The sequence below is a fragment of the Aspergillus melleus genome (genome assembly GCF_016097325.1).
Source record: "Aspergillus melleus strain CBS 546.65 chromosome Unknown contig6, whole genome shotgun sequence".
NCBI classification, from domain to species: Eukaryota; Fungi; Ascomycota; class Eurotiomycetes; order Eurotiales; family Aspergillaceae; genus Aspergillus; species Aspergillus melleus.
In genome coordinates this window covers 2,465,036-2,480,004 of record NW_025763375.1, presented here as the reverse complement: position 1 = coordinate 2,480,004, position 14,969 = coordinate 2,465,036, and the positions used below count along the sequence as shown (strand labels likewise).

Genomic DNA, 14,969 nt, shown 5'->3' with positions numbered 1-14,969 from the left:
TTCACTGACCTGTTGAAGAATGTTTCTGGGTCCGATAAAGCCATTAATTTTAGAGCTCCTTCTATTTCTAGATTAATCTCAATTGTCACGCCAATAATATACCAATTTCGTGAACGTCGCGGACATAACTAATAGTATTAACGCAGCAGAGGAATGTAGCGTAACCCAACATATTCTAGTCATCAATGTGCCAAATCTCACTTTTTGTCTTAGGCAGATAGTCAACATTCGTTTGCGGTTGCATGATCCATGATATGTCCATGTCAATCTTGTTCTCTTCATTATAAGGAGCTTACCCCAATCCGAGTCTTAATGCGGCTGACGCTATATTGCTTAGGCCCCCATCAAAACTTGTGAGCAAATACAGGTGGATTAGCTGTAACCCTGGGAACCGGAATGCAGTAATTTAAGCCGAGTCCATAAAGCAGAGCAGCTTCATCTAACAGGCCTATCGAGTAACAGCCAGGATTGACAAGCTGGGCATGCTCAATCACAGACGCTTTTGAAAGAGGGTGCGAATATTACTACGACCGTTCAGCCGTCTCAAACCATATTCCTATCGTTACAGGGGTAAGGGTTAGTGTATATGCTCAGCACAGATTGGGATTATAGTTGAACATGTTCTGATGTTGTCATATAAAGGTAGAATTAGCCTCCAAGACCTAAATCCCCTAAACTCATCCTACATTCTGTTGTCTGATCCTTTCCCCGTGACTTTTATCTAAAACTATGCAGAAAGGCTGAATGATCAATAGCATTCAACCAAAGCCCTATTTAGTAAGTGACATCTTACGTTAACCAACCGATTGCATCAGCCGTACAGGCCTACTAGTTACGAGCATCAACGATAGCACCGACTCCATTCCAGATATTCAACCTAATGCGCCTCCTGCAGAAGCGAGACTCCTCACACCACATCCCAGTAGCCTCCTCGCCTCTCCATATCTTACATCCCACAATGATAGGCCGATGAGCTCTTTCGCAGACCCCACACGGCAGATAACATACTCGTCATTCCCATGCCAAGCTATCCAGACCAATCCCCGCCCTGCTCAGTCCTCCCAACACCTTGGCGAGAGGAAAATCTGCGGGGTAGTCTACCGCATTACCCCAGATTCCCCAGACTGGAAACTCTTCCGCGGTGATATCGGGTATACGCCTGACGCCACCCGTGGCTATCTCGGTTATGAGGGAGAGTTGATAAATGGCCGGGGTCCGGACGTCTGGCTTATCTTTGCAATTGACATCCTTGCTCGTTATTTTACGGTTTTATTATTGACGACAATATAATGGCGACTACGCATACTAGCTCTTTCGATGAAAAGGTCTCTGGGGCGGAGCATTTGGAGTCGATTCAGCTTGAGGAGGGAAATCACGATATGAAGAATGACAATGTCAAGCAAGAACCGATCTATGGGATCGATGAAGCTCATCAGAAGAGGGTGATGTACGTTGACTATCCCCATACTCGGTTCTAAAGCGATTACAGCTAATGAAACCCCTGAGCTAGTCGGCGCGTCGACCTTCGTCTTCTTCCCATTCTAGGCCTCATGTATTCGATATCCCTCATCGATCGAACAAACCTCGGTCTCGCACTCGTCGCAGGCATGCAAGAAGACCTTGGCCTCGACGTCGGGCAACGATACACCATCATCGTCATGGTGTTCTTCGTGGCCTATATGTAAGTGGCGCAATATACGCAGTCTCGGCCATGGATGAGGCACATTCTAACACGGAACATATGTTTAGTGTTTTCGAAATCCCCAGCGTACGTAACACACCCCAACAGTCGGCCGGTTAACCCTAATGCCGGAAGTTATTCAGAACCTTGTACTTCCCAAAGCCGGTGCCGCAAACTGGTTATCGTTTCTTGGCGTCAGCTTCGGTGCAATTCTGATTGGTATGGGCTTTACCCATAGTTGGTCTACGATGGCTGTTTGTCGAACGTTATTGGGCATAGCGGAGGCGGGTTTTCTTCCAGGTTCGTCGTCTTTCACGGTGCGGGTCATGCTGCTGGAGTGATACTCAAGTCTATTAGGATGCACATATCTCATTACATGCTGGTACACGCGTTTTGAAGTCGGTAAACGACTGGCCGGCTTCTGGCTTATGTCTGTCGTGTTGAACGCGTTTGCAGCTTTATTCGCGTACGCATTGACTTTACTCGAGGGGACGCATGGATTGAATGGCTGGCGATGCAAGTCCATCCTTCCCCTGTTCCATATACCTTTCGCCTACTAGTCTGACCAAACTAGGGATCTTCATCGTCGAAGGATCCATCACATGCGGTGTCTGCCTGATCGGGCGACTCATCATTGTCGACTTCCCCCACAAAGCCGACGGCTTCCTCAAGCCCGAAGAGAAACAATTCGTGATCGACCGAATCAACAACGATCGTGGCGACGCCGAGGAAGACAGTGTAACGCTGGAGCGCATCCTCCATCATCTCAAAGACTGGAAGCTCTACATCTGGGCGTTCAATCTCATGGCGTCCACTTTGCCCGGGTACGCATACAGCTACTTCAAGACCATCATCCTCATGGGCATGGGGTTCTCCAACACCCAGAGCCAGCTGTTGAGCGCACCGCCGTATATCCTGGCCGCGGCAACGACTTACCTGTCCGGGTGGTTGACAGACAAGTATCAGATCCGGGGGCCGGTGATTGCGGTGCATCAGCTTCTCACGGCCGTGGGAATGATCATCACTGCGTATGGGCAGGTGAATGGCGCGCGTTATTTCGGGGTATTTCTGGGTGCGTTGCTCCGCATTTATAGGGCTCATGCTACCGACACCTTTTTTTTCTTCTGAGCATACTGACATTAGTAGGCGTCGGTGTCCTTCAATTCTGCATTCCTGGCGTCTTAGCCTTCCAAGCGAACAACATCACGTCGCATTCCAAACGCGCCGTCGCGTCTGCGACGTGTCTGATCGGCGGAGGCTTGGGAGGCATCATCGCAAGTGTTGCGTTCAAGTCCGATGAAAGTCCATACTATACTACCGGGATATGGGTGACATTCGCCATTACCATGGTCAGCATCGTGCTAACGTTGGGCATGGATTTTTATTTCTGGAGGGTCAACAAAAAGGCCAGGGAGAGTGGTGGTTCTATTGAAGGAATGCAGGGATGGTACTATACGCTGTAGTTCATGATGGAAAAAGAACAAAGAGACTGTGGTGAGAGAAGAGACGCCAACGCACGGCTTCAGAACTTGGCAATCCACTATGCTCAGTCGATTTAATGACGTTCGCAACGATGAAACGTCGAAGGATTGATCTAAAATTAGCAGTATTATAGTTCTAACAGTTAAGCCACATCTCGAGATCCTTGTCATCGCTCCTAATCACAAACTGATGTATGCTAAAGTCGTCTAGAAAAGAACACCAATTTCGAGTTATCGAAACCTGCAGGGCAACGCAAGCAGGGGTTTGAACGCATAAATCCACGAAATGGGCTGACTTTCTAGCTCTGTTGGGACCCCGACCGGGCCGAGTAGGGGAAATGTCATTAAACGGCCAAAAACACTCGTTTCAAGCTCCATAACCCGTAAGACGTCATCTTCTGCAAGACCTGCGCACCGTCAATTCCTTCGGAGCCTCGCCTGTCCAAACAACCTGGAAGGATCAACAATCGGAATCCCGGCAAGAAGAACTCTCTCATTGCAGACACGGATAAACGAAAAAAACGCATGCAGCAGTCTTCTAGAAGGGTAAAGGGCCTTTCTCGGGATTGCACCGTCGGGATTCGAGTGGATCGCGCACGGGAATAAGTTCCATAATGATTGTCTGATCCTCGCCTCACTCGGAGACTTCAAAGGGACAATTATCATAACAATTCGTGCAAATTGTATTGCGACCGGGCGGTTGAATTGTTCCGTCGCGGTTTTTTCTCGGAGACTTTCGAGTTTTTCACACGATGGTGGAATCGAGTGGATCTTGCCTTGCACTAGAGTAACGGTTATCTTTACCGTTCCATGGTTTAAGGTCCACGGCCCCATATCTCTTTTTTGCCCTTCGCCGCCGGTCAGTCGAAATCCTGTCTGCGGTTTATCAAGAAAAATCTGTTATCAGTTCTGATTCGGAGTAGAATGTTCCATAAGCTGTTCCACTTGACGGGATGGAAAGTGATGGACGGCAAGGATTCCGAGGTCTGATAGTTGTATATAACCCCTTCCGGTCCGGAATCAGTGGTAGTTAATCAAGCGTCTTTTCTACAAATTTTCTAAATCACATCTTCGAAATGAGCGTCACTTACGAGGTTTTCCGCGGCTCCGAGGAGGGCAAGATTGTCCCTGACAAGGTCACCAGCACCCTCGGCCACAACGATGTCTTCATCGAGACCACTCACTCCGGTCTCTGCGGTACCGACGAGCACTACCTGAAGACCAACCAGGTTCTCGGCCACGAGGGTATCGGTATCATTAAGGCTGTCGGCCCCGGTGTCAAGACTGTCAAGGTCGGAGACCGTGTTGGATACGGATACATCCACAAGGTCTGCGCTACCTGCGACAACTGCGCCACCGGTAAGACCTTTCTTTCAACTGACAGCCTCTGGCCGCAATACTAACAGCACAAATCATAGGCTGGGACCAGCACTGCCGTGACGTCCAGCAATATGGCTTCCACGATTTCGACAACGGCTCGTTCAGCTACGGCACCGTCTGGGACGCTAACTGCGTCTTCCCCATCCCCGAGAGCCTGAGCTCCGTCGACGCCGCTCCCCTCATGTGCGCCGGCGCCACCGTCTGGACCGTCCTCACCGAATACGGCATGCGCTCGACGGAACGCGTCGGTATCATGGGTATTGGCGGTCTCGGCCACATCGCCATCAAGCTTGCCGCCGCCATGGGTTACAACGTTGTCGTGCTGTCCAGCTCCGAGTCCAAGCGCCAGGAGGCCATGGAGTACGGTGCCACTGAGTACCACGTCTGGCGGTCCGGCGAGGAGGCTCCCAAGGACTTCAAACCTCTCAAGCACCTGATCCTCTGCGGTAGCGCGGCCATCGACTATCCTTCGTGAGCACAACCCCTCCCACCATTCACTCCACAACAACACCAATCAGGAACTAACATTGGATAACAGTCTCGTCCCTCTCATGGACACCCGTGGATCCATCTACCCCCTCACTGTGGCCTTCGAGCCCGCTCAGGTCCCCATGCTCGCTCTCGTCCTCAAGGGCGTTCGCATCCAGGGCTCCCTGGTTGCCTCTCGCGAGAGCATCCGCACTCTGCTTGAGTTCGCTGCCCGCAAGAACGTTCTGCCCACGATCATGACTTTCCCGTTCACGGCTGCCGGTATCGAGGATGCCATGCGCACTCTGCGTGAGGGCAAGATGCGTTACCGTGGTGTGCTCGTCCGCGAGTAAATTTGTTGATGACTTATGATGCTTAATAATTATTCATAGACTAGACGATAGAGTGATGATCAATAGACTGTATATTAATTTTCAGATTGCTCGGGATTGTAGGTTGCCGTAGGGTTGTTCATGTTGATGGCTTCGATGTCCTTGGCGATGCGGGCGTACTATGTGTATCGGTGTTCAACACAATTCGTCCTAAGTTGATAGGGTGGAAGGGATAGAGATTTGAGAAGCGCTACCTGTATACATGACTGTTCTTCCGATATTTAGACAATCTAGACGCAAGTCAGTGTTATCATGCACGATTGAGCCGTAATTGTTCGAATGCCCTAGAAACGTGCCCTAATTGTCCCTTCCAGTCACACCTTGCAGTATATCATCCAATCATGGCAAATCCTTAGACCCACTTCTAGTGCCGACAAAGCCGAAGCACGTGACCCAGCTTTCTCAGTGGCAATGGAATGCCCATCAGAACCGTGCGAAATTCACTGCTGTAAGGTCTCCTTGCCTGGTGACGCATTTACTTATGTCGTTCTTGAGATCGAGTCAACACAATGTCCCACTCCCTGGGAGGAATTCCGGACAAAACCTGTGGCTGCGGAACAGACAAACGGAATCCGTTCGGGGGCTTCTTGATGGCCAATTATGAAGGCCACGCAGGAGATAGGGACCCACTAAGTCCGTTTCCTAAAGACGCCGTTGAACTCTAAACTCGGGTCGACCTTCTCCGAGTTTCGCCCTCGCATGGCATCATGTCTGACTCTTGACCGGGAGCCGGTGTGCCGACAATTGTCATCGATGTCCGACGCAAGTATACATATTGAACTTGAGTGATTCTGGTCCGAATGAATATGAATAGCCACCGAGACCAGCCCATAAGCTGAGGTATCTCTCAGTGCCCCTACAAAAAAAGCACATCTTTCTCTTTCAAAAGACTCCGCCAATCGAATCTTGTGTATACATGCATCAACCGACCCTGAATCGAGAAAATGCCCTCAGACGCAGCCCCTAAAGCCAAGAAAACCAAATCACGAAGTCACCACGGGTGCTCTAATTGCAGAAAGAGCCGGCTAAAGTGCGACGAGCGCAAACCAGCCTGCACCCGATGCTGGCAGAAGGATCTGCCCTGCACACCTGACACTACCTTGAAATGGGAATCAGATTTCCACAGTCGCGGTTTAGCCTTCGGACGAGCCGGCGTATGGTCCAAAGGCTCGTCCCCGAAATCAGGGCGCTCGGTGGACAGCAACGTCTACTGTGCATACCCGACTATCCAGTCCTGGAGCTTCCTGGACGGGGACTACGCCACGTTGAAGCGGCTCTACGAGGCTGATCAGCTAGGGACCGAACCATACCTGCTCCCAGCTAGCAATGTGGGACTGGGGAATCATGACCTTGGCGGGTCTCTGATGGCTGGCAGACGGGTATTAGATTTCGACCGGATCCATCGGTTTGCTACCCAGGGTCCTCAGCGATCATTGGCTTTGTTCCCGGAACTGGATCTTCTGGGGCATAGCTTATTTTTCGACTATTATATTAAGCACATCTGTCCGCGGACGATCTCCAGCCTTAAATCGCAGTCGCCGTTTGCAACGGTTCTTCTGCCCTACTGTTCGACTGCGTCGCCGACGGTCTTGAAGGCTATACAGGCCCTGGCGGCATGTCACTGGTCTCAAACAAATTCGACTCATCAAGCCGTTGGTTTGCGCTTGAAGAATCAAGTTCTTAATGAACTGCGTCATCTGATCAACAACCCTGCCTCCGTTATATCCGCGGACCCCGAAGTCCTCGTGATCATCATGATGCTATGTCTCTACGAGATCGTGGATCACTGCGACAAGCGATGGATCGTTCATATGCAAGGCGCAAAGGATATCATCCGGCTGCGCCGCCAACGACTCATCAGCTCCACAGCGCACCCTGTCTCTTCGTTCGCAGGACGGTTCTTTGCATTCCAAGACGTGATGGGGCGGACGGCGTGCGCCAAAGCAGATCTGTTCGGACCGTCGTACTGGCGGGAAAACGACCACAAGATTGACGAATGGATGGGCTGCAGCCCGGAGCTAGTGTCTCTCCTGTTCTCCATCATGGACTTGAGTAAGACGCGAAGAGAGCTCATAACCGACTCAGACCATGTCACATTCAACATCAAAGCATCGATATTGAACCAAAGACTAGGCAGTCTCATTCAAGAGACAGATGACGCCGAAGACGAGACTTTGCGAGCAGTGGCAGAGCTCAAACAGCTAGCTTGTCGAGTGTATCTGCATTGCGCATTATATAATGCAAGACCCTCGACCCCGCTGATAAAGACGTACGTCCGCAAAATCCTCAAGACTGTATCGCAGTTCCTAGACCAGGGCTTGGTGGTCAACGTGACGTGGCCAGTCTTTGTAGCCGCGGTGGCGCTCGACCCACTTGATGATGAGGTGTGGTCGGACGAAGGCACACCGACATACGGTCGGACTTTGGTCTTGCAAACCCTGGACGTCATGACCAAATCAAGCGTATCCAGCGTATCGCGCACACGCAGAGTGATTGAGAAAGTCTGGCAGGCTCGAGATTTCGACCTTCTTAAAGCGTCGGACAAAGGGAGCTCATGTGCCCTGGGATACAATGACTGGGAATGGTATGTAGTGCCAGTGAGCGATGCGTTGAGTTTGGCCTGAGCTTTCGAACCGCGCTACCTAAGAGTACTGAGCGGCTCAATAACTTTTTGGCTTCTCAATAAGCCAGAAATGGTGCGACTCTGATATACTGTCAGAATTATAGCACCCATTCAGGATAAGGGCGCCTCCAAAGTGGCCTCTACACACCCTCTTCTCGGAAGCACCATATGTGCAGCTATGGCAAACATGCCCTGAAGGTGAATATAATTGGAAGGACGCTTCAGCTTGTACTTAGCTTCCTAGCATCCGACATAGTTGACAATGCGCAGAAAAGCCGACTACCGAATTGGGACTCTGCTAAGATTTTCTTCTTTCTGAGGTGAGATCCAATATGATTGAATTACTACAACTTCCGTCAGATATATATTTCGCTTTCATCTGCGGAATTTCAAATCCAAAAGCGCACTACACCCTAAAAGAAAAAGGATTAAACAAGTCAGAACAACGGGCAAGAAGACGTGCAAAGGGCTACTGGATGAATGTGATACCTTTTTTACTTTTTGCAAAGGTATATCTGCTTCATAACATTGAAGTGAAGTAGCTACCTGGAATGGTCCTCTCGTTGACAACGAGCGCTTAGGCGCGCCTCGACCACAAAATTTACTAGAACGGAATGTTCCTGGCTTACAAAGCCGCCCCTAATAGTTAGAGTTACTGTTATTGTGTAATAAAGCAATGAATAAAAGTAGAAGAAACCAGAGAGTTAGCCTAGCGAATCCAATGGGCGTTGCAAACCCTCGTCTCGGTCGGCAAATGCTCTCCTTACTACTCCGTGGCGATGCTCGATTCCCGACCGCCAAAACTCCTCCATTAATCTGATAGTTATCGTAACTCCAGCAAAGTGCTCTGGGAACAATAATGGGGAAATTGTTACACCCCAGGCCACTGCGCTTAATGGGTTTCTCGTAACATCTGGTTCCATACAAGTCTAAGATTGAGCAGCACATCATATACAAGGTGCTGTGGTCTAGTGGTAGGACGTCACGTTGTGGCCGTGCCAGCGCCGGTTCGATTCCGGCCAGCGCCAATATCTCTTTTTTTCCCCCCTTCGCTATGTCTGCTTTTCCCCCTTGGAGCATTTAACCAAGTACTTTACTTTATACTTTTTGTCTCCTCACAAAGCCTAACGCATTTGTAGTTAGACCAGCTAGAAACGACAGCTTGACTTTGCATGTTGTTCGACGCTTACCGTACCTGATCACCTGACGAACATCCCCACCTGACGAACGTTTTTTAACTCCGCGCCCACGTAGGAATTGAAGCCGTACAGCCACTTATGTTTCGAATTATATAGAACTTTTTGAGCGGAGCGAAATATATATGAAATTGAAGCTATATACTTTTTTTTTTAATCGCGAAAGCGCTGTGGGGGCCGTATTTGCCTGCCTCGGCGGTTGAGCGTTGGAGGAGCCTGTTCAACGACCTCAGCGCCTACAGGAGCGATATCATTGAATTTTTTGCCCGCGGAGTGTTAGGAGGCTTACTTTTGCCTCGCTGAGCCGAAATGAAGCCATTTTGAAGTTGTATATCAGCCTGCTTAGCGAGCTGATCATCCTGTTTTTTACGCTTCTTTTCCTCCGCCTCACGAAGTCGAATTTCTTTATTTGAAGCGCGGATTCGCATGCGCTTTTCAATTAAAAGTCTCTTTTCTTCTTTCTCGCGCTGTTTGCAAAGCCTTTTTTCTTCTTTTGAAGTTTTAGCAAGTTGTAAAGCTTCATCTTTCTCTGCTTGAAGATCACGGGCCTGCTGAATCTTGCGGGGAGAATAAAACACCGCATAGCCGTTCTCAGGGGCCTGTAATTCAGAAAGAAGAGGTTTGCCTCGCTGGCGCTTCTTTTTCTCTTGAAGAAGAGCCTCTTCAAGGCCTTGGCAGCGTAATTTTAGAATGATATTCTCCGTAGACAGATGATACATCGTAGAATTCAACTTTTTCGCTTTTTGATCGTATAAATCGGTGACTGCATGCTTAAGAAGCCTTTCAATCTTTCTCCAATCCTCTGCATCTAGCACTGAGCGAGATGAGCCACTAGATAAAGGCCGGCTATCGTCCTTTCGGTTAAATCGTGATAAAATGATCTCAGGATTCAATGGCCAAATGCCTACATTTTTCCACGAAGAACCAATATCCTCAGGTGATAAAGCCCTCTTCCATGACGGCCAAAAAAGGTGAAAAAAGTCTCTTTTCGTGATATGACAAAGACCTTGAGATTGATGAAGAAATTGCTCTAATTCCGTACTATACGCTGTAGATAAAGGTCCAAAGATTCCGACGTCAAGCGGCTGCAGCGAATGCGTAGAATGAGGCGGATAGGTCATCAAAAGGATCTTATTCGTTTCGCAGTAGTCGAAAAACTTCATATTGACATGAGATCCGTGACTATCGAGAATAAGAAGCCTCCAACGTCTCCTTGCTTTATCTTTGGTCTCTCGATCGAATACATCTCGCAGCCATGCGTATCCGAGCTCATCATTCGTCCATCCTGAAGATGAAGATACAAAGAAACAAGGATGGAGAGAAGGATCGAAGTCTTGAAGCCACGTATCTTGAAGCTTTGAAAAAGCGCTTTGGTATATAAGACCCGGAGATAGCGAGGTCCCATTCGCGCAGATACAAGCAATCGTAATAATCCATTCGCGATTACCATCCTGAAGCCGTTGCTGTAAGCCATTCTGCTCAAATGATTGCTTAGAGAAGATTCTTTTCGCTTTACTAAGCACTCCGATCAAGAAGCTCTTTTCGTCCATATTGTAGATATCTTCTTGCTGTATACCGTATTGTTGTATTTTGCAAGTTAAAAGCTCAAAATACAATGCGTATTTCCATGCTGAATCGGCCCTTTTTCGAGATGAATCGATTCCTGTTGTATAGCGAGAAATAAGGTCGTTACTGTACCGCTTCAAGAAACGGCTTGGTCACTGTTTTCCGGGTCGATTTCCGCTGATTTCGTGAGCGAGATTGCGTAACATCTCGTGCGATATATAAAGGCCTTTCTCGCTTAATCGATTGATATTAGAAATGAGCACTTTCGATTGACGATCATTGAGAAGTCGTTGTTCTTGATATTGCTCATCTTTTGAATGTTGGACACCGCGAAACCGTCTGGTAAGAGTTATTTGATTAACACCGTACTTTTTTGCTATAGAAGAAAAACTAGGTCGTTCTTCAAGCGTCAAGGATTCTAATTCTGCAATCGCTTCATCAATTGGAGCCATATTGGTTGAGATATGGCTCTTTGAAAATGTTAGAAATGTCGGTGAAATTGTTCGTCAGGTGGGGCTGGTCGTCAGGTGATCAAATACGGTATACTGTGGCCGCGGGAGTTGACTAAGCCGGCATTTCATCGCCTTGCTCAGCCGAAATAATCGACCAGTCAATTATTCAACATAATTGCTTCTTCCTGTTGAGTTGATTGATCATCATTTTGAAGCTCTAGGGATTGCATAAATACGAGCTGTATCGCATAGTTAGAAAATCAAGACCTTCAATCGAATCCGTGGAGATCACGTAATTCAGTGCTTTAGTTATCCCTGCCAAGCCCTCCAAACTGTCATAGTTATGAGCCCGGAATCGCTTTAGGGATTACCGCTTTTGTCATTTTTGAAGCTATACAGAATCCGTCTTGAGCAACACAGTACGGCAACCTCGGTAGGACACCAGGGAGCAAAACGACACATCTGAATTCGACAATATGACTTCATCATTCGATACTGAAAGTGCCACGAAGATTAAAGTTATCCTAAAAGAACGAAATGACTGGCGCAGCTGGATCCTCAACATTGAAAAATATACTAAACAGCTAGATATATGGGATCATTTCAATCTGAAGAGAAATGATTACCCCCCGACATCCATAAAGTCTACGAGACCTCAAGATCTCACTGAATCAAATTATCAAAGATTTCAATTGGATCTTCAGGACTATAAGGATTCGAGAAACAACATCGCGAAGATTGAAGAAGCAATTAGATCGTCAATTGTTATACATGTTCAATTGCTTGTCCAAAAAAAGAGACGTTTTGAAATACTGAAAGCGTTAAAGCAGCAATATGAGCCAACAACGGAGGAATTAGAAAATAAAGTTTTGAAACAATATAAAACAATCATCAAGAAATCCCCACGGCGAGACAAAATCAACGCATGGATTCAGAAATTCGAACACGCTTATCTGATGATCAAACAACTCGATATGTCTGAAAGTCAGGATCATTATATACAGCGAGACTTCTTAAGGTCAATTAAAGCTGTGAATGCTATATACGCGAGTCAAAACTATGCGAGAATTAAAAAGATGTCATTCATTGACTTGCTAAGCGACTTTCGATCTTATCTTGCCAACAACGGTAGGGACGATTCAACAGCTTCAGATCATCTATACGCCACTCTCAACGGTCAGAGCGATTCAACATCAAACATGCAAGAATCGCAGGATCATAGAAAGAAGGAATTTCCATTCTGCCCGTGTGAAAAAAGTCATCAATATAAAGACTGCTTGTATCTCTATTCTAATACTCGACCGAGAGGTTGGAAGCCCGATGAAAAGATTATAAAAAATATCAAGAATTTCACTTCAAGATCAGGTCTACGATTTCAACGGGTCAAATCGATCATTTAGAGGAACTGGAAGGAAGCAGAAAAAAAGCATCAAGATTATCATGTTATGTCGCTCGCGTTTAATGCTTCGAATGACTCTCCGCTCAGAAATTGCTTTATTATCGATACCGGATCCTCTACACATGTTTATAATGAGATCTCGCGTTTTAAAAATATCGATTATTCAAGAAATGGACAACTCCATACAGAGGATTCAATCATCCAAATCCTAAGCACTAAAAACGTGAAAATACGGTCAAACTGCGAAGGCGAGAAAGGCGATAAAGAGATCACTCTTACCAACGTTATCTACATCCCAAGTCTGTATACGAATATCCTCAGCATTCGAAAGCTTAAACAAGCAAGATACGATTTCAACATGAATCGCAACACGATTTTGAAGAAAAAAAGAGTCATTTTTTACATGGAAGAACATTCATCTGATCTATGGATTATTGAGAAGTCAAACAGCATTTAATACGGCTTTCTAATGATTAACAATCAAGAAATCCGGAGATCAACGAGATCTCACATTTTGAAAAACAATAGCGACTTATGACACCGCTGAATGACTCATCTTCATTGAGATGCACTTCGTCACTTACCTGAGACTGTTACAGGCGTTCAAATTGACAAATTTAAAACAAAGCAATATAATGACAAAAAATGTGAAATTTGCAAATTTTTTAACGCCCCACAATAGATCTCGAGACGTCCTATGATGAAGACAGAAAGCCCTTTTTAACGTGTACATTTTGATCTCATTCAAATGATTCCTGCATTGAATGAAGATCAGTGGATCTCTCATTTTTATGATGAGATAACTCGATTCCACTTTTTTACCGCTCACCGAAAGAAAAACGATTGTGTTAACGCGATCATCAATTTTACGCGTCAAATCAAGAATCTATTCAATCACACTGTTAAATTCTTCAAGAGCGATCGTGAGCAAACTCTTGAGAATACGATCAAGCAATTTGAAGCGCTTGAAGGGATCGTACATGAATATTCGGTAATCAACACATCAGAACAAAATGGTCCGGCAGAACGCGTTGGGTCAATACTGATCATAAAAGCGAGGAAACTGATGATTGAAGCAAGATTATTTCGTGATCTCTGGTTCTGGATTATTTCAGCAGCAGCAAATATTGCTAATCGCACTTCAACTGTCGCTTTGAAGTGGACAACCCTTTATGAAAAGATTATAGGACAAAAGCCTGATCTCTCAGGATTTCGAATAGTTGGTTGCATTGCTTACACGAGACAGGATCAGGAGAGAAGCAATAAAATGGCCTCTCGCGCCTACAAAGATGTTTTTCTAGAATTTGTGGCTTCAAACATCTGACATATATAGAATCCGAAGAGGCAGCGTGTCGAAGAGGCAAGAGATGTAGAGTTCGATGAGACGAAACTCTATGATCTCACGCAACCATTCCTTGAAGACCTCATTAGCGAGACGTCATCCGAGCCATCTACAGAGGTGCTAGACTTACCGAGAGGCGAAGAGATCTTTCTTGAACAGGAGACAGATCAGATAGAGTCTGCAGAAATCCCGAGATTGTCAGAAAACGTGTAGGATTCAATTGATGTTTTAAATGATAAAATTGGATTTTTATCAACATCTCAATTGATTTCTGATCCGAACATTGAATTTCACGATAATTTGATCTTAGACCAGAGCCGCATCGATACAATTCCAGGAGAATTTTCAGAGCTTTTAGACAATCTTTTACAAGATGAATCACTTTCACGGATTCTGCAGGATTTGATACAGACCGCTATCTCAGCAAAAAGAGACTCTGAGCCTTCAACTGAACAAACCATCCAACATAACGATTTCGAAATACAGAAAGATCACGATTCACAACGCTCATCGAGATCAGGAGATGGAAGACGAAGAAGAAGAGGTCCTACTGATGATGGAATTCGTGAAAAGAATATTCTACGTACGAGAAGAGCTCCAAAATCAAAGAAGGACCCTCAATATGTCAGCCATATGATCATTGAATTAGAATCATTTATTGAAGCCTCAAAGATTGAAAAGATCTTCTCTATAATTATGGATCTGACACAAAGAGAAAGAAAACAATGACATCGAAACAATCTTTTTTCACCGTCGAATTCCTATTCAGAAATATTATAGCACCCGTTTAAGAACGAATTTTTGCATGCTGCGCAGGTTGAAATAGATAATCTCAAAACAATGGATATCTTTGATCTTGTCAAAATCAATGAAGTTCGAGATTTGTAAATTCTTCCGCTTAAATGGATCTTCACATATAAATTCGATAAAGATAGCAACTTCACAAAAGTAAAAGAACGTATCTGCGTGAGAGGAGACCTTGAAAGAGA

At 46.2% G+C, this 14,969-nt stretch overlaps 4 protein-coding genes and 1 non-coding gene across 5 annotated transcripts; all 5 read left to right on the top strand.

The window, feature by feature from the left end:
• Window positions 1–1,289: 1,289 nt before the first annotated feature.
• LDX57_010595 (uncharacterized protein) lies at window positions 1,290–3,144 on the top strand (the record flags this gene model as incomplete). The annotated part of the gene is made up of 6 exons (XM_046092340.1): window positions 1,290–1,447; window positions 1,511–1,681; window positions 1,750–1,768; window positions 1,825–1,900; window positions 2,256–2,753; window positions 2,828–3,144. The coding sequence occupies 6 exons, from the start codon at window positions 1,290–1,292 to the stop codon at window positions 3,142–3,144; spliced, it is 1,239 nt and encodes a 412-aa protein (XP_045948318.1).
• A 968-nt stretch (window positions 3,145–4,112) lies between these two features.
• LDX57_010594 (uncharacterized protein) lies at window positions 4,113–4,565 on the top strand (the record flags this gene model as incomplete). The annotated part of the gene is made up of 1 exon (XM_046092339.1): window positions 4,113–4,565. The coding sequence occupies exon 1, from the start codon at window positions 4,239–4,241 to the stop codon at window positions 4,563–4,565; it is 327 nt and encodes a 108-aa protein (XP_045948317.1). The 5' UTR covers window positions 4,113–4,238.
• LDX57_010593 (uncharacterized protein) lies at window positions 4,520–5,492 on the top strand. The gene is made up of 2 exons (XM_046092338.1): window positions 4,520–5,013; window positions 5,081–5,492. Exons 1-2 carry the CDS (start codon window positions 4,724–4,726, stop codon window positions 5,361–5,363), a joined length of 573 nt encoding a protein of 190 aa, XP_045948316.1. The 5' UTR covers window positions 4,520–4,723; the 3' UTR covers window positions 5,364–5,492.
• Window positions 5,493–6,346: 854 nt separating this feature from the next.
• On the top strand, window positions 6,347–8,026 carry LDX57_010592 (Zn(II)2Cys6 transcription factor; the record flags this gene model as incomplete). Its single annotated transcript, XM_046092337.1, has 1 exon — window positions 6,347–8,026. One exon carries the CDS (start codon window positions 6,347–6,349, stop codon window positions 8,024–8,026), a length of 1,680 nt encoding a protein of 559 aa, XP_045948315.1.
• A 956-nt stretch (window positions 8,027–8,982) lies between these two features.
• LDX57_010591 lies at window positions 8,983–9,053 on the top strand. The gene has a single exon. It is a non-coding gene; the product is annotated as a tRNA-His (tRNA).
• Window positions 9,054–14,969: the final 5,916 nt, after the last annotated feature.